Source organism: Martes martes (genome assembly GCF_963455335.1).
Source record: "Martes martes genome assembly, chromosome: 8".
NCBI lineage: Eukaryota > Metazoa > Chordata > Mammalia > Carnivora > Mustelidae > Martes > Martes martes.
This window is the reverse complement of record NC_137895.1, coordinates 89,253,908-89,272,167: the sequence shown is the minus strand read 5'-3', so window position 1 is coordinate 89,272,167 and position 18,260 is coordinate 89,253,908. Positions and strand designations below refer to the sequence as shown.

Here is an 18,260-nt window from a genome sequence, read left to right as displayed (position 1 = left end):
GGATTCCATCTTCTGTTCTCAGAAATTAATCATTAACAAATGGAACTACTACCCAACTCTCTACGTGTTTCTATTTACAGACCACCTACTGTGTGCTAAGTACTTACTAGGTAATTTATATATACTTCATTTAACCCTCATTCCAGGGATTCTTTTTCTTTCCATACATAATTTTACCTAAATAGATATGCAGTTTTACTGTGGATACCTCCCTCCCCCTGACATTAGCACCCACCCTCCATCCTGTACCAACCCACAGCTAAGCAAGTTTAACAATCCAGTATGGCCTTTCTTAATTTTCTCCCTATTTATACAATCCTATTCAAACAGCGGGGGAGGGGGGTGAGGGAGAAACAGAGTGAGAAAGACAGGTTTTTTGATCATTTGTGTTACAAAATTGAGAGAATATTGTACTCTTCTTGCCATTTTGCTTTTCTCACTCAACCTTACCTGCTGACAGTCCTCCAAGCCATCTGGTAGAACACTAGCACACTTCTTTTTAATGGCCACATAATACCCCATGGCATGGCCAATTCATTCAGCCTTTCTCACTGATGGACATTTGCTTTGTTCCCAATACCTGGCCTATTCTTTGTTCCCTATTCTTGCCATATTGGTACTTTCATTTCTACAAAGGTAGAACTCCTAGATCTAAGAGTATATATATATCTTTATTTTAAAAATACACTGTCCAAAAAAAAAAAAAAAAAATAAAAATAAAAATAAAAATAAAAATAAAAAAAATAAAAATACACTGTCCAAGACTTGAGCAGTACTTTACCATAACAAATATACAAATGGCCAATAAGCAAATGAAAAGATGTTCAACAAGATTAGTCATCAGGGAAATGCAAATTAAAACAAAAAGATACCATCATATATTCACGAAAATGGCTAAAATTTAAGTCTGATAATAGTAAGTGCTGATGAAAATGGGGAACAACTGGAGCATTAGTATACTGCTGACAAGAAGAGAAAATGGAATAATGACTTTGGAAAAAAAAAGTTTGGCAGTTTCCTATAAAATTAAATGCATGCATACCATTTGATTTAGCAATTCAACTTCTAAATTATTTACCCAAGTGAAATGAAAAATACGTTCCAAAAATGATTTGTACTCAAATGTGTATAGCATCTTGTACATAATAGCCAAATATATGCGTAATGGACAAAACCCAAATGTCCATCAGGTAAATGGATAAATTGCATCCAAACAATGGAATAGTATTCAACAAAAATAGGAAATCAATTGTAGTTACATGAAACAGCATAGGTAAATCTCAAAAACATTATATTGAATGAAAGAAGCCAGACATAAAGGAATGCAAACCGTATAAATTCTAATTATATGAACCTCTAGAAAAGAGAAGAAAATTCTAATCTAGAAAGCACATTAATGGTTGCCTGGGGTCAGGGGTTGGGAAGGGAGGGACTGACTGGGGAAAAAAGGCTCAGGAAACATTTGGGATGATGAAACTTTTCTCTTTTTTTTCTAAGATTTTATCTATTTATTCATATCCCAGAGAGAGGGAGGCAGAGGGAGAAGCAGGCTCCCCGCTGAGCAAGGAGCCTGATGCAGGACTCGATCCCAGGACTCTGAGATCATGACCTGAGCCGAAAGCAGTTGCTTAATGGACTGAGCCACCCAGGCGCCTGATGGAAATTTTCTATATGTCATTGTGGTGGTTGTTACACAGGTATATACATTTGTCAAATTTTTTAAAATGAGGAACAAATATTTCCATATTATCTTCCCCAAAAGGCCTTATCTAAATGAACACGTGGAGAAACCAAAGCTAAGAGCTGTTACGATACTTGCACATGATTACAAACTAGTAAGGGATAGTATCAGAGTTAGAACATGAAGCCCATGATTTCCCCTCTCTACTACATGACTTCTGAACCTGTCTAGCTCTATGTGGCCTCAATTACTAGGAGGGCCTTTCTGCAACTTCTTTTTCTTTTAATTTTTTAATTTTTTAATAAACATATAATGTATTTTAATCCCCAGGGGTACAGGTCTGTGAATTGCCAGGTTTACACACTTCACAGCACTCACCATAGCACATACCCTCCCCAATGTCCATAACCCCACTCCCCTCTCCTGACCCCCCTCCCCCCAGCAACCCTCAGTTTGTTCTGTGAGATTAAGAGTCACTTATGGTTTGTCTCCCTCCCGATCCCATCTTGTTTCATTTATTCTTTTCCTACCCCCCAAGCCCCCCATGTTGCATCTCCACTTCCTCATATCAGGGAGATCATATGATAGTTGTCTTTCTCTGATTGACTTATTTCACTCTTTCTGCAACTTCTTGCAGCTCAATTCCCACAAGTTAATGTTAATGGAATTAACATTTGTTGGTCTCTAACCTTATTATATGCTCAACACTGAGCTAGATGTTTTCCATGCATTATCTCGTTTAATTCTCACAAATACCTCACATAGTAAATCTTATTTCCCCATTTTATAAAGAAACTGAGATTCAAAGAGTTTCTTGTCTAAAGTCATATATCTGGTAAGTGTTTTGTTTTGTTTTGTTTTTTTAAGATTTTACTTATTCATCTGACAGAGAAAAAGAGAGAACAAGCAGGGGGAGCAGCACACAGAGAGAGAGGGAGAAGCAGGCTCCTCAGCAGGGAGCCCAACACAGAGCTTGATCCCAGGACCCCGGGATCATGACTTGAGCTGAAGGCAAAGGCTTAACTGACTGAGCCATCCAGGCTCCCCCTAGTAAGTATTAAAGCTAAAATTCAAAACCGGGTCTGTTTGATAATTCAGAGCCTATCTACTTTACAATGCACAACACCTCAGTGTCTCTATTATCCCTCTTGCCCTAAATGAGCCATACCATACACCTTGGGCTCAGAACTTTACCAATGCAACAGCCAGCAGTGTCCTAAAATCCCCTCTGGACTCCAGCTTTTCCTAATGAGAGACTTCTTCATATGAATCCAGCCTTCTTTCAACCACCCCTACCAGTGCCTACCTTCTTCCTAACCACTATTCTCAATTCCAAGATTAATAACCTCTGACCTGGGGTGCATGGGTGACTCAGTGGGTTAAGCCTCTGCCTTTGGCTCAGGTCATGGTCTCAGGGTCTGGGATTGAGCCCCACATCAGGCTCTCTGATCAGCGGGGAGCTGGCTTCCCCCTCTCTCTGCCTACTTGTGATCTCTCTCTCTCTGTCAAATAAATAAATAACATCTTTAAAAAAAAAAAAAGAAAAAAGAAATAACTTCTGATCTGATCTTCCTTCAGGTTTTACAGTTTTCTGTGGCCCCACTTCTTTTTTCATTATGTGTTGAGTGGCTTGGATTAGCCCCCTCAGGTAGATACAGGGCACCCAAAGCAGGGTTCCATACTCTTGCATCATTGAAGAAATACTATGATACCATCAGAAACTTGGATTGCTCAAATGGCTAAAATTTGTGTTATTTCTTAAATGCAGAAATAATACATGATCATTGCAGAAAAATTAGAAAATACAAACAGGCATAATTTTAATTAATGTTTAAAACCATTCAAAATCCCACCCATCAGAAGTTCAAATATTCTTTATATGCATGTTTATCCAGGTAAATATACATATTAGGGACATCTTGTGTCTTACTGTATTATAATTTGCTTTTACATTAAAAGACATATGAAGAATAAAAAACGAATATACAAAGAACATTTTTCTATGCCAGTTGACATAAATATATATTATCATCTTTCACAGCTGTATATTCATTTGTAGGCATATACTCTATATATTAGATACATCAATTATTAACTTGTCATTATTTTTTTAAGATTTATTTATTAGTGAGAGAGAGAGAGATAATGTGCGTGTGCGTATGCATGCATGCCCATGTACAAGTGGGGGGAGGGGCAGAGGGAGAAAATTCCCAAGCCGACTCCCTACTGAACCAAAGCCATGCTCAATCCCAGGGCCCATGAGATCAAGACCTGAGCCAAAATCAAGAGTTTTTTAAGAGTACATCCTTGTACATATCTTTGCACTTCTGATTGTTTCTCTAAGAATAATTTCTAGGAAAAAAAAAGAATTTCTAGAAGTAAAATTGGTACATCAAAAAGTATGTTTTGGGGCACCTAGGTGGCTCAGTGGGTTAAGCCTCTGCCTTTGGCTCAGGTCATGATCTCAGGGTCCTGGGATCGAGCCCCACATTGGGCTCTCTGCTCAGCAGGGAGCCTGCTTCCCTCTCTCTCTCTGCCTACTTGTAATCTGTCAAATAAATAAGTAAGATTAAAAAAATATATATGATGCCTGCATAGCTCAGTTGGTTAAGCCGCTGCCTTTGGCTAAGGTCATGATCCCAGTGTCCTGGGATTGAGTCCCACGTTGGGCTCCTTGCTCCGCGGGGAGCCTGCTTCTCCCTCTGCCTCTGCCTGCCTCTCTGTCTACCTGTGCTCACACTCTCTCTCTCTCTCTAACAAATAAATAAATAAAATCTTTTTTTTTTAAATAAATAAATAATAAAAAAATTTTTAAAGTATGTTTTTAAGACTTTTGAAACACATTTTCAATTTACCCTTCAAAAACATCATAATAATTCTTACATTTACCAAAATAATTCTTACATTTACAAAAATAGTACTGCTCATTATTTAAAACTTAAAGAAAATATCATCTATATAGTATTGCTACCAAATATTACAATCAGAAAATTAACAAATCAGATAAATCCCAATTGAGGGATGTTCTGGAAAATAACTAGTGTGGACTCTTCAAAAACGTCAGTGTCATGAAAGACAAAAAAAAAAAAAAAGTTGGAAACTATTCAAAAGACTACAGAGACATGACAGCTAAATTCAATGTATTATCCATGAGACAACTAACAGAATGTGAATATGGGTTATACATTAAAACTAATAATATTGCAACAATGTTACATTTCCTGAGTGCAAGAATTGCATTAGGGTTATATAAGAAAATATTTTTGTTCTTAGATATATGCTAAAGTATTTAGGAATGGAATTGTCATAGTATCTGAAACTAACTCAAATGGTTCAGAAAAAAGTAAAGATAAGCTAACATGGCAAAATACTAATGTTTAGGGGTGCCTGGGTGGCTCAGTGGGTTAAAGCCTCTGCCTTCGGCTCAGGTCATGATCCCAGAGTCCTGGGATCGAGCCCTGCATCGGGCTCTCTGCTCAGCAGGGAGCCTGCTGGCCCCTCTCTCTCTGCCTGCCTCTCTGCCTACTTGTGATCTCTGTCTGTCAAATAAATAAATAAAATCTTTTAAAAAAAATACTAATGATTAGGAACTCTAGAAGAGTAGAATAATAGTCATTGTAATACTCTTGAAATTTTTCAGTAGATTTATAATAAAATATTGGGGAATCATACTTAAAATACATGAATACTTAATAATACTTAAAAATGTATAGTTTAATAAATTAAAGCTGATCATTTCACCCCAAAAGTAGTTATTTCTAACAGTTTAATGTATAACGTTTCAAATCTTTCCTATGTACATACTAATACTATGTGTATAAGCCTGCATATCCTTTTAAATGAAGTATAATTATATCAGACACAATTGTATAACTTGCAACACAAATGAACATCTACTAGGGGCAACTGGGTGGCTCAGTTGGTTCAACGTCCAACTCCTGGTTTCAGCTCAAGTCGTGATCTCAGGGTCATGAGATGGAGCCCCCACATTGGGCTCCTGCTTAAAGAGTCCCTCTCTCTCTCTCCCTCTGCCCCTCCCCTTACTCAGGGGCTATAAATACATAAAGAAATAAAATCTTTTTTAAAAAATGAACATCTAGGGGTGCCTGGGTGGCTCAGTGGGTTGAGCCTCTGCCTTCGGCTCAGGTCATGATCTCAGGGTCCTGGGATCGAGTCCCGCATCAGGCTCTCTGCTCAGCAGGGAGCCTGCTTCCCTTCCTCTCTCTCTGCCTGCCTCTCTGCCTACTTGTGATTACTCTCTGTCAAATAAATAAATAAAATCTTTAAAAAAAAAAATGAACATCTACTAAAGAAGGAGTAACCTCTGAAGGATAATGCCTGCACTGGGGACCTGGAGTGGTAGAGCTCACCCGAAATTCCATGACATCCACAAATGACTGGTAGTAGTTGGTAAGGAATCTAATTATCTCAGCTTTTTCCCGATGTACTGGTCCTAAATGTTGCTGAGAGAAACACAAAACAAAAATTTTAAAACACAAAATAAGAAGACAATTGATCAAAGTAACCCAAGAAGAATAGGAGTTATACCTAAAACACTTTTTAAAAAAGATTTTATTTATTTATTCGACAGAAAGAGAGAGAGCACAAGCAGGGGAAATGGCAGAAGGAGAGGGAGAAGCAGACTCCCTGCTGAGCAGGGAGCCCGATTCGGGGCTCAATCCCAGGATCCAGGATCAAGACCTGAGCGAAAGACAGACGCTCAATCGACTGAGCCACCCAGGTGCCCCTACAAAAAACGTCTTGAAGAGGCTTGAAATACACTGACAGACAAAGTTGGAAAATATCCGATGCTCTGAAGGTTTTGAACAGGGGAGATTCTCTAGAAAGAATGATGCATGTGATCCTGACTAGATAAAGAGTGCTAAATGAGAGGAAATTTCAAGGTCCCTTTCAGTCAAAGAGGCTTACCATTTATATTAAAGTCAAAAGAGGCAGAGTGAGAAGATGCTACAGGTACAATGGTAAGAAATCTAGAGCGTTTAATAAGGGAGAACTAAGGGATATTTCAAGAGATGCATAACTCTAAGATAATTAGCAAAGAAACACTGAGTTGGAAACAGGAACAGCAGAAAATACATGCACCCTGCTGGGTTGATCAAACTGTCTTCTTCTATAAGAACAAAGTGTTCTCATGAATCTTGCAATGGAGAAAGGGGAAATGCTTTGCTCTAGCTTACCCTGCAAGAATCCCAACTTATCTCAGAATTCTCAAGACTACAAGAACCTGAAGCTCTGTGACTGAGCCCAAGAAAACTGAAAGAAGGATACCCCATCCCTTGCCAACTTCTAAGAAAGGCAGTCAAAAAGAGGCAAGTTTAAGCCACGCAAGTGTAGAGTTACTTCAGAGAAAGGGCAGGGGGAACCATGTTCTCACCGTGCTGTTTCGGACATCTATGTTGGGAAATTTCTTGTTGATGTACTTGAGAGAAGATTCCATGGACTTTTCCAGTAAGAAAGGTGGCTTGGTTTTGGGGTCTGAACAAGTCTGTACCAATAAAACACACCATATTTTTACCCTTTCTCCAGCCCCTCCAAACTTATTTCTTCCTGATGCATTCATTTTCACACAGTCTCTCTTACGGAAAGAGAATCTGGGAATTCATTACAAAAGCATAACAGTAAATGAGAAACAAGTGTCAGGGCATGAAGCCAACTATCAGTAGAGCTAAACAAGCTGGGTATCTTGTTTTACCAAGAGGAGTTCAGTGTCTGCTCGGCCCCAGTGCTAAGAGGAAGCTCTCTCCCCGCCCCTCAGCTGAAGCCGGAAGGAGTGAGAAAAGCAGCTGCTTGGGAGTTAGACTTCACGGGTGAGTGTGTCACAATGTCCATATGTAAGTATCTCATCCCAAATGGCATTTGTGGGGGACGTTGGGTCACAGAAACCAAGTTCCTGGTGATTTTTATTACAAAATGCACAAAAGTTCCCTCTCTATTTTCTCTTCCAGAAACTGCCAGTTCTTGTCCATCTTTATCTCTTTACTTCCCTAGGCCAGCCCCTTGCCCCCTAGCCTGATCCTGTCCCCAGCATCTCTGCATTCCAGAATTCCTATCCTAAGCGCACACACACACACACAAGTACAGCATGAACTCTCAGACACTGTGTACCTCCGAAGGCACCGACCCATATTTTATTGAAATACTGTATCTATTTTTTCCTCGTAGGAAAGTCCATGGAAAAGTTTTTTGCCATAGACCCACCTTTGGATATCTTCAGAGTATGGGGGATCAGCAATAAACAATGAGACCCAGACTTCTAGACCCCAAACCTTTATTAAGTGCCTCAGAACAAAATTGTTTCCTATCGCCGTATACCCAGCAGAGAGCAGACCCTCTCGCTGGGGCAAGAATTATACCTAGAAAAAGCCTCCCCTTCTGCCTCGTAGACTGAAGTCCAGTTAAACCAGTGTGGAAAGAGGATGGTGTCTAACCCCTGGAACTGCCGGCCTCAGGGTCCCCGGCCCTACTATTGCTGGAGTAAATGGCACTAGTCCAGTTGCTCATGCTTACCTTCTTGATGTTATACATGCGGATGAGAACCCCCCGACCTCGATCATTCAGGATAGTGAGCTTCTCAGCTAATTTATGCTGGTAGGCAGAGGTCAAAGACATGATGGCCTCCGAGAGAAAGGAGTATCCGGACAGCAATGTCGAATCTCCCCAAACACTTTCAGCTTGGGTGGTGACACCCCCTGGGCGGAGGGACACAGCCTGGTTGGTGCACTGGTCTTCCTGGTGCCTCTACAATTGGCTCATGGGTAAAAGCAGTCATTACGGCTCACAGACCTTCAGAATCTCCTTGTGCTTCCTCTTGCACACTCAGCAGCAGACATTTCCTCTTTCTAGCGGTGCAGCGCTTTTGGTAAGACCATGAAGCGGGTGGAGGCAGGGGAAAGGGACAGGCTTGAAGGCTCTTCCACAGCCTGGTACGAACCTTTTTGGCCTTAACCCTTCACCAGTGTCCTATAAAAAGCTCAACACTGGCCAAAAAAACTATCGACCACCCCACGCCCATACACCTTTATACTATTTCCTCTTTTATATACCCCCATTGAAATTGCCTGTTATTCTCAGCTGAACCTTAGGCCTAACCATCTTTTAAGGCCCAGATTAAATCCTAACTCTTCTTTATTGCCCCATCTAGTGTCAATTATTATACAGAACACCATATTCTTCACTATATTCTTAAGTATATATCTTATCTCCCCCTACTACATCATAAGCTCCTTAATGATAGGAATCGTATCTAATACTTCTTCATATCTTTCATAATACTCTAGTACAGTGATTCTTAAAGTGTAGTCATATCAGCATCACCTTGAAACTTGTTAGACATGCACATTCTCAGGACCTACCCCAGACCAACTGACTCCAAAACTCTAGGGTAGGGTCCAGCACTCTGTGTTTCAGCAAGCCTTCCAGGTAATTCCAATGCATTCTCAAGTTTGAGAACCACTGCTCTAATACAATAGTTCTTTTTTTTTTTTTTTTGAGACTTTTTTTTTTTTTTTTTTTTTTACTTGAGAGAAAGCACGAGCAGGTGGAGGGAGGGGCAGAGGGAGAGGGAGAAGCAGACTGCCCACTGAGCAGGGAGCCTGATGCAGGGCTCAATTCCAGGACCCTGAGATCATTACTTGAGCCTGAGCCGAAGGCAGACACTTAACTGACTGAACCACCCAGGCACCCATCTGACAAATGGGTGCCTGACCTTCTTAAAGGTGCTTAAGAAACTGAGATGAATCCCTATCCTCTGAGATTCAGAATTGGAAGGTTTGCAGTGGGGCCTAGAAATCTGCATTTGTAAGTACCCTGGAATGTTTTGAGACAAATGTTCTATCGGATACATGCTGAGAAACACTTACCTCCTGGACCCAGTAACCACTCAGTAAATATGCTGATTTATTTGTTGAATTATTAAGACTAACTTGGGAAATAGGCGCCATGAAGAACCAAATTAACCGAGATTAACGAGGGGAAATTAATAGCAGACTTTAAATGTTAGGAGACTGAATGAATTTTAACACTAAAATATTCTTGCCATTCCAACCGGGCCTTAACTCCCTAACTCAAGAAAATAGACTCACTTTCAAGTTTCTTTCAAGGCAAAAAGCAAAAGGTCTTCAGAAAAATTCTACATTGAGTTGTCATCATGTCTTCCTCCTTTCCAATACCTTTTTCCACTTTTCAGTCATTCTCATTTGCCATATCCTGGGCTCTTACATTGTCCCAGTAAATCCTGGGTTGGAGGGATGGGGGGGAGCTGATTAGTATTATTATATACAGAAACCTAAATAAACTTAAATACATAAACTTAATATGTTTTTTCCCAAGAAAATATACTTTTTATTTTTTTTTTAAGATTTTATTTATTTATTTGACAGTCAGAGATCACAAGTAGGCAGGGAGGCAGGCAGGGGGGGTGGGAAGCAGGCTCCCTGCTGAGCAGAGAGCCCGATGTGGGGCTTAATCCCAGGACCCTGGAATCATGACCTGAGCTGAAGGCAGAGGCTTAACCCACTGAGCCACCCAGGTGCCCCAAAAATATATTTTTTAAAGAAGCAAAAAGACAGCAGTGCTTAACACATGAAATTTCAAACATCTGTAATGGAAACTTTACACTTTTGGAAAATAGAATCTGCCTTTCAGTTTATTGACTGGTTAGAGTCCCTAGAAGGCTAGAGACCTGGCATAAGGTACTACTGACCCCTAGAAGATTTGAATCACCTGCTGTTATCAAAGAAACCCAGGTTCTACTAGAGTCATTTGCGGGATCTCTATTGGTCTTTCACCTTGATGGGGGAGATTAAGAGCAGGCTGTGGGGTACCAAAGCATAGGAAGCTGAGCCCTAGGACAGCAGCAGCCTTCTTACAGGTTAGTATAGTTCTACTGGATCTTTTTCACTCGCATGCCTTATCCTCTTGAAAATTTTATTGAAGACTCTCCCTACAAAGTTGATCTAGTTTTCTCCTGTTCCCTACTATATACTCCCCAACCTAGCAAGGACCAACCCAGTTGTCTACTGTGCATGTGCCATGTTCATTTCTACTTTCACACATATGTATGTATGTTTTCCCTCTTGCTGACCCAAATCCTAGTCAATCTTCTGAATCTGGCTCAAAGAGTCCTAAGTTGAGCCCTTGCTGAACTCCAACTTGGTCTCTACTGTGTATTTCACATCTAAATTAGGTCCCACCTTTATATGCCTGTTTCATATTACCCTGCCACTTCAGCTAACTCTAAGATTGCTGGAGCCTGGAAATCACTCATTTCCTTGTACTTGGTATATGAGAAAAGCCTATATTTTGGCATTAGATAGAATTTTGGGCTTGAATATTGTTGAGTCCAGTGGCCTAAGCCTTATGACTTAGAGGCAAAGACCCCAGGTCTGGAGCCAGAAAGCTTGAGTCCACATCCCAACTCTATCACTCAGCAGCTCTGATCCAGTCTCCCTGCCTGCCAAGTGGAGAGGATATTAAGAATCATTCATATCGCATGTAGATACTGTGTGTATTAAAGAAGTTACTACATGTGAAGTGATGACCTCGTTCTTTACTATGTACCAGGTACTTTAAGGACTTTACATGTATTACCTCAAATAATATTAATAATGTCAACCAAACATGCACTAGCTTTGTAACTTTAGGATATCTATCACCATTGAGTTGGTTTCCTGATCTATAAAACAGTGGTCATCCCTCATAGACCTGTAGAAGTGGTTATATGATATGGTGGTGTTTGTAAACATTTGGCTCAAGACCTGGTACACTGGATTAAGAAGGCCAGAAAGAAAGTAAAACTTTGAGTTTTTTAAGATACAGTGAGCTTATGTACTTTCTGTGAAATTCTACTTGGCACCCCATAAAGAAAAAGGCCAGGTTTAAAGATGGGACCAATCATTCCAACAGGTAGTCCTGAGAGAAACTTCACTGGAAAGGCTATGCAGCAGCTCCTCCTGGAAACTGGAAGAACCCTCCTGAGGACAGCTTAATTACCCCAGAGCATGGCCTGGTAACCCTGGCTACAAATCAGAATCCCCTGTGGAACTCTTTTAAAGCCACAGTTAGCCAGACCTCATTTGTGAAGATTCTGGTCCAAGAGTTCTGGCCACTCTGTCACTTTAAAACTACTCTGATTCTCTTGCACAACCAAGATTGAAAACCACTTCTTCAAGACTTAACTATGACATCAAAAACTTCCAAACCTCTGAGAAACCATCGACCATATGGTGGGAGAAGAGTTGAGTAGCTTGAACAGAAAGTTGATTCACATCACTTGACAAAGGTACTCTCTCTGCTTTCCCTCTCCCCAAACTTCAGCTGTTTGCCTTGTTTTGACTTCCAGAAGGACTGTTTGCCTCTTCAGATTCAGACACTTCCCTTCAGATTCTTGAGATGCTGCTTCAAGAATAAGGTAGGACTCAAGAGCATTTAGACTCAGTTTAACTGTCAAGGTAGCATCGAGGCTGGAATCCTCTTGCAAGTCCAACATGTATTAAACCAAATTGGCCTCCATTATAATCTTGGCCTTCCAACATGGCATATTCAGCTATCGATAGTTAGGTATCAGTATTAAAGCTCTTCTTCCACTATCTTTAAGAATCTAAAGATAACTACACAATATTGGATTATACTGCAACCTTTATTTCCCAGAAAGCCAATTTACTTTACAGTAAGTGTTCATGGCTCTAATATTATCATTAATATGCAGTGTAAGCTTTAAAGAGCCACCCTGGCTTGTGTTCCTGAAAGGTACTGAGTCTAAATCCCTAGACTTAATCATCTAAATGCCCTCAGGAAAATCTGACATTTAACAGTCTATCTCTGTGCCCTTTGTCTATGCCCTAGGCATGATACAAAGCAGAAATGAAATGGGCTCTTCCAGGCACTTTTCTATCCTTACTGCTTCTGCCAGTCTGCCTTGATCCCCCACCCCCATCAGACTAGTCTGTCCCTGCTTTGCAGAAATCTCAGCTGTAGCTGTTGCCTGGAAACTTGGGAGTCCTTGAAGTGAATGTCTGCTAGGATAGCTAAAGACAGCTAGCCATAAGGGAAAGTAGGCCTCCTATTGGCAGTAAAATGTGGCAGATTCGAGATGGTATATTCTTAGTTTTCTTCTAAGAGTCTTCATATGTTAATACCTATAACTTTAGAGATTTCAGACTGGCATTCTCAGATAATTATAAAGTAGCCTGAACTTGAACATGGTACTGTTCATTCTTCCGAGCCCCGCTCCCCCAAAGTGGCTACGCTGATCTGACAAGTAGCATCCTTGCCTAACAAAGAGCTTAATTTAGATAGATTTGGCAAAGAGATGTGAGGGAGCAGTGCTGAACACTAAAAGAACCAGCTGCCCCAGGCTTGCTTTCTCAACACTCAAGCTGATGGTGTTAAACTTCATCATACCCCGGTACTCTGAGCTTTCCAAGGAGCCCTGCCTGTATAATACTCTCTTTGAGGGCAAAGGATTCTATTCAAAACAACCTAGAAGACTAAAATATTTGTGCAAACATTAATTTTTGGTTTTCCAAGGCATGTAAGCAGTGAAGTTCTCCTATTATCTAACTGATGAGGCTATTGCTTTAGTCATCCCAAACTTTCACAGCTAGATACCCACATCTCTCACTCTTCTTCTGAGAACAAAGTAGGCCTATGTCAAAATTACCTGATCTTAAATGTCAATATTTTCTTTTCCAACCCATAGTTCCTACTATTTAGGCCTCATGGAGCCAGAAGACTTAGAAATATGTCCTTATGACCCAAACCACAGGATGCCAGCCAGCAGGTTACAGTACCACCTGGCATCATGTAGAAAAGTAAGTTTTCCTAATTAAAAAAAAAAAAAAAGTTAAGTCAGTGGAGGGAGAAAAATAAGCTCAGAATATAAAATTTAAAGTTTTTGTTTGTTTGTTCATTTGTTTTCAAGAACAAGCTTCTGACTGTACGTAGTACTTAGCAGTTCTTAATGTTGGAAATTGTTTGTCTTAAGCATTTCCAGAAGGGAATGGAGGGTGGAATACAGGCATTATGTAATAGGCATTTAACAAGAGCTTTTTTTCTTTTAGAAAAATCCGAAGATAGCTAAAAAGATGGCTAACTGCAAATATAATGCTTGCCATGTGGTCCCAATCAAAAGGCTCAAGGAACATGAGGCTAACTGTGTCAATAGAACTGCTGTAGATGATGGTAAGTTTTGTTTTTAATTTGAAGGGCAGATAAGTTACATCAAGTGCTATTGCCCCCTGCCCCCGATATTTCATACATACAGAAGTCTTAGCCAAATGAGAGAAAGGAAAAACAAAAGGAAGTTTCTACTCTGTTTCTATAACTTCTGGTCTGCTTTATTTCAGAGCCATTCAATCTTCCAAAGGTTATTTCTCCAAGTTTGGAACCCAATGAAAAACTTTCTAATGCTGCCAATCAGATTCTTGACCCGGATGTCTGGAACATAGGTGAGCACAAGTGAATCAGTGAACCCTGTTTTAAATGAAGGCTTGGATCCTAAGTTCTTCGTAGCTAAGTACTGTAGTCCTGGGTAAATTAAGTATTAATACTCCCCCCACAAAATCCTTCAGAACAAGCAAATAAATCTGAGAATTTCCTCTGTCTCTGAAGAGGCAACCCAGCAAAAAGGGAGTCTAATTAAACCTGAGATCACTTATAACAGTTTAAAGAATCTTATCTTACTACTATCTGGCCACTTGCCACAGAAAAAAAGTATTGGTATAAATTGAAACTTGTAGTCTGAAAGGTTTGGATTTATCCTATCTCAAGTGATATCTTTTCTCTAAAATGTAGCGTGTTATAACAAACAGAGAATTCAATAGTTCTCCTGTCAGATCGAGGTTCAACTATATGCTCAGTCCTTAAGGAAAGTTACTTCTTAAACACCTCTTCCTCACCTATAAAAGGAATAATACCTACCTCACAAGATAAATTAATATTAAATAAAGATGTATATATGTATTAGGGTAACGCAATTTCCTTTAACAAAGTTCAAATTGTGTTGATATCATGGTTTAACACAACAGATGTTTCCTTGTATATAAGCCCAGTGCAAGAATTCCATGGGGATTGTGCCTTGAGAACACAGGCTTTTTTCATCCTGTGACTGTCACCTTCCACACTTGGCTTCCCAAACTGCCACAAAAAGAGAACGGAGGTCCAGGTCTCCCTTAAGCATCTTGGCCCAGAAGAAAATACTTCCAGTCACATTCCATTGGCCAAAACTAGTCATATGACCATACTCAGTCAAGTTGGTAGAATGCAGTCCTAGCAAGACAGCTAATTCCCAGCAACAACTATGGATGGGAGATTCAAATATCTACCGCCGATGGCTTTCTCTGCAGCAAAATAAAAATGCTTAGTACTGGTATCACGTCTCCATCATCTCTCTTTCTTTCTAGATAACACACATCATTCTCCTTCATTTGTTCTTAAGACATTTGCTCCAAAAATGCTGGTCTGTGAAAGGTAAGATAAATCATCTTATAGAAGTTATCAGAATAGAGAGCAAAATACCTTTAAGTTTGACTCTTAAAGGGAAATGGCCACTAGGCCATAGCCGTGGCAAATGCCTAAACTTCAGTCTTGAATTTCAAAAGATCTGCATTCATGGGATCTGAGTACTTCCATTCCCTCCATAAGACCCTCTTCGGACTTTAATCCATTAAGGACTTGATTACATAAGATTCTCAATTCTATGTAAGAGTTTCAAGGCATAAAAAACCAATTCCTAAAACTTTGAAGGGAAAATAATTACTACACTCTACATGAAATAACCTAACAAGACTGAAGGGTACATCTAAGGGTTAGAGAAGCCTTCAGTGGAGTTTCCCACCACATACATAGGGGGACAGGAAGTACAAAGGAACTATATAAAACAGAAGCTTGCACAAAATCAGTAATTCCTACTCTGACCTTTAATAATGTCAACAATTTTTGATAAAGTAATTTAAATCTCCTAGATAGAATGGTTATCTAGACTAAATCTCTAGTTCTGGTCTCCAACTAACTTTTCTTTTTTGGTCATCTCCTCCAGTGACTCAAGAGACATAAAAAAACAGTCTATGGATGGCAAACATCCTAACAACTATCAGTCCTGGAGAAAAGGTAGAGTAACTTTTTAAAACGAATATCCTAGTTCTACAATATTAACATAGCTTTAACTAATACCACTAATGTATTCTAAATCTTCAAAGATTCTTAGACAAACTTTTATTCTTTAAAAGAGTAAACCTATTTAATGGGTGCCAGGGTGGCTCAGTCAATTGAGCAATTGCCTTTGGCTCAGGTCACGATCCCAGAGTCCCAGGATCGAGTCCTGCATTGGGCTCCCAGCTCCATGGGGAGTCTACTTCTCCCTCTCACCATCTCCCCTCTCATGCTCTTTCTCTCTCAAATAAATAAAATCTTTAAAAATAAAGAAATAAAAAATAAGTCTATTTTCTATTCTAAGTCCTTCTTCTCCATAATATAAAGCAGGAAAAGTCCCAGAGGCCTTAAGTCAGACTATGGAGAAAAAGCTATCTAGAACTCTATTTGAAACGCAACTAATGCTCATCAAGCTTAGGGCTTCCAATAAAACACTTACAAAATGACATTACCTTAATGTTCTTTTTCTACCCATAGGTCAGAAAAACTGATGGAGAAGCTGTGGATTAAAGAGCCAACAGACAGAAAATTTATTGTCTTTTTTTAAACTTGGGGAAATCTTAACTGTCATGTTTTAGGTAACAACTCCAGTCATTGCTGGCATCTTAAAATGTTTTTATTTATTTAAATAAAGAATATTTTTCCTATGACAAGCTTCATTGGATTTTTTTTTTTTTACTCTTCCTTGTTTTCATATCCTCATCTGTCAACCAAAAGCCTAGAGGGATTATTAGCCTATTTCCCTTATTAGTAGAGGAAATACAGCTATCATGTAAGCTATGCTATTCCTTAATCAGGTTCTTTATCCTCCAATTATTTTTCTCCTACTCCAAGTCATGTCCTATGTGACCATCAGATCAACCTTCTTCAATCAGTTTTGTACAAATCTTCCATGCTTAAAAGATACAGTTTTGGGGGGCACCTGACTGGATCAGTCAATAGAACATGTGACTCTTGATTTCAGGGTCGTGAGTTCGAGCCCCATGTTGGATGGGGAGCCTACTTTAAAAAAAAAAAAAAAAAAAAAAAGAACAAAAGCTATAGTTTTTATGACAAGCTGAGTTTGGAGCCTGTCTCCAAATCTCCCTCTTAATTCTGCAGCAGTTTATTCCCATCTTAAATACACCTTATTTTTTTTTTCACTCTGTTCATTTAAAAATGTCATCCCTTGCCCTTCAGCCATTAAAATCCCTTTCTAGGGATTTCACAAACCTTCCCAGGAGAAGCTGGAATCACATGCTACTTCATATTTGCTATACCATATACCACTAGCCTGGTGCTATGTATGTAGTAGATATTCACATACGTGGTACTTAAGCTGAACCAAGACCCAACTTAAAACAGGCCAAAATTTGTTCCACTGTAGCTGTAATTTTTTTTAGCTAGCTAATTTTAATGACCTTGGTTTTTTGCTAGTTTACTGATTGGTTCAGGTATATTTAGACTTATAAGTAGAAGTTACAACCAAATGGATATTTTCTGCCCTTAGAAGTCTTATCCCTAAGTATTTTCTAGATCCTTTTCAAATGATCTTTTTTTTTCCCCCTTCAATTAAAACAGAAAACAGAAGGGAGAAAAACTAGATACTTTTAGTATCTAACACATTCTAGTATACTTTTACAAAGGAGGGCTACTGACTTGTTCCCTTATATTTACATAATATAAAAAAGATTTTTATCTCCTGACTAAGGCCTTACATATATTTTTAATTTTTTAAATTAACTTTGGTATATTAATACCAAACGATATGAAAATTAAAAGGTGTCCAAGTAAAAATGGCCCAAAAAGATAAAGATGTCTTCCATACTTATATTTTCAGGATATGGAATCTTCCCCTAAAAAAGTGTTAATTGGGGTGACTACATAATTTTTCCTTCAAACCAGGATACTCTTGAGCATGAAAGGGGGGATAATAATTATTCTGAGAAAAACAAAAAACCAGGTTGGCCATCCTAGTCTTAAGGGATAAAACATCACTAATTAGGCAGTTGTCATTCAAAATATGGGTGCCAGATCTATTCATAACTCATTTTAAGAAGTTTTAAGGGGTCCCTGGGGGACGTAGTTGGTTAAACATCCAACTCTTTGTTTCGACTCAGGTCCTGGTCTCAGGGAGGTGAGATCAAGAAAAAAAAAAGTTTGAGCCCCTTAGGAGAAGGCACAATAGTAACTAAAATATCACTTTTTTTTGGCCTTTGACATAACATTTGGTCAAAGCTTCAAAAACAAAACAAAACAAAACAAAAAAACTTACAGAAAATAATTAAAAAAAAAACAAAACAAAAAAGTTTCAAAGTTACTGCCTCAAAGCCTGCCTAGATTCCCCAAAGTCTTATCTATTTCTCCCATACTCCCATAACAGGTAGTTTATGTCTCTATTTAACATCCCTTCATTGTGATTTACTATTAA

The 18,260-nt window shown here is 39.2% G+C and overlaps 2 protein-coding genes across 2 annotated transcripts in view; one reads left to right on the top strand and one right to left on the bottom strand.

Annotated features, from left to right (window-relative positions):
- NCKAP1L (NCK associated protein 1 like) overlaps positions 1-8,311 on the bottom strand; it is a gene marked incomplete at its 5' end in the record, with an annotated part of 41,820 nt that extends 33,509 nt beyond the window's left edge. Inside the window, 3 exons of the mRNA XM_080812374.1 lie at positions 6,052-6,144; positions 7,077-7,187; positions 8,210-8,311. Coding sequence (XP_080668500.1) covers positions 6,052-6,144; positions 7,077-7,187; positions 8,210-8,311 — 306 coding nt within the window. The remainder of the gene's footprint in view (positions 1-6,051; positions 6,145-7,076; positions 7,188-8,209) is intronic.
- A 137-nt stretch (positions 8,312-8,448) lies between these two features.
- LOC308348356 (gametocyte-specific factor 1-like) lies at positions 8,449-16,496 on the top strand. Its single transcript, XM_080812373.1, has 8 exons — positions 8,449-8,561; positions 12,042-12,110; positions 13,401-13,512; positions 13,762-13,882; positions 14,047-14,148; positions 15,103-15,169; positions 15,738-15,808; positions 16,328-16,496. The coding sequence occupies exons 3-8, from the start codon at positions 13,420-13,422 to the stop codon at positions 16,339-16,341; spliced, it is 468 nt and encodes a 155-aa protein (XP_080668499.1). The 5' UTR covers positions 8,449-8,561; positions 12,042-12,110; positions 13,401-13,419; the 3' UTR covers positions 16,342-16,496.
- Positions 16,497-18,260: the final 1,764 nt, after the last annotated feature.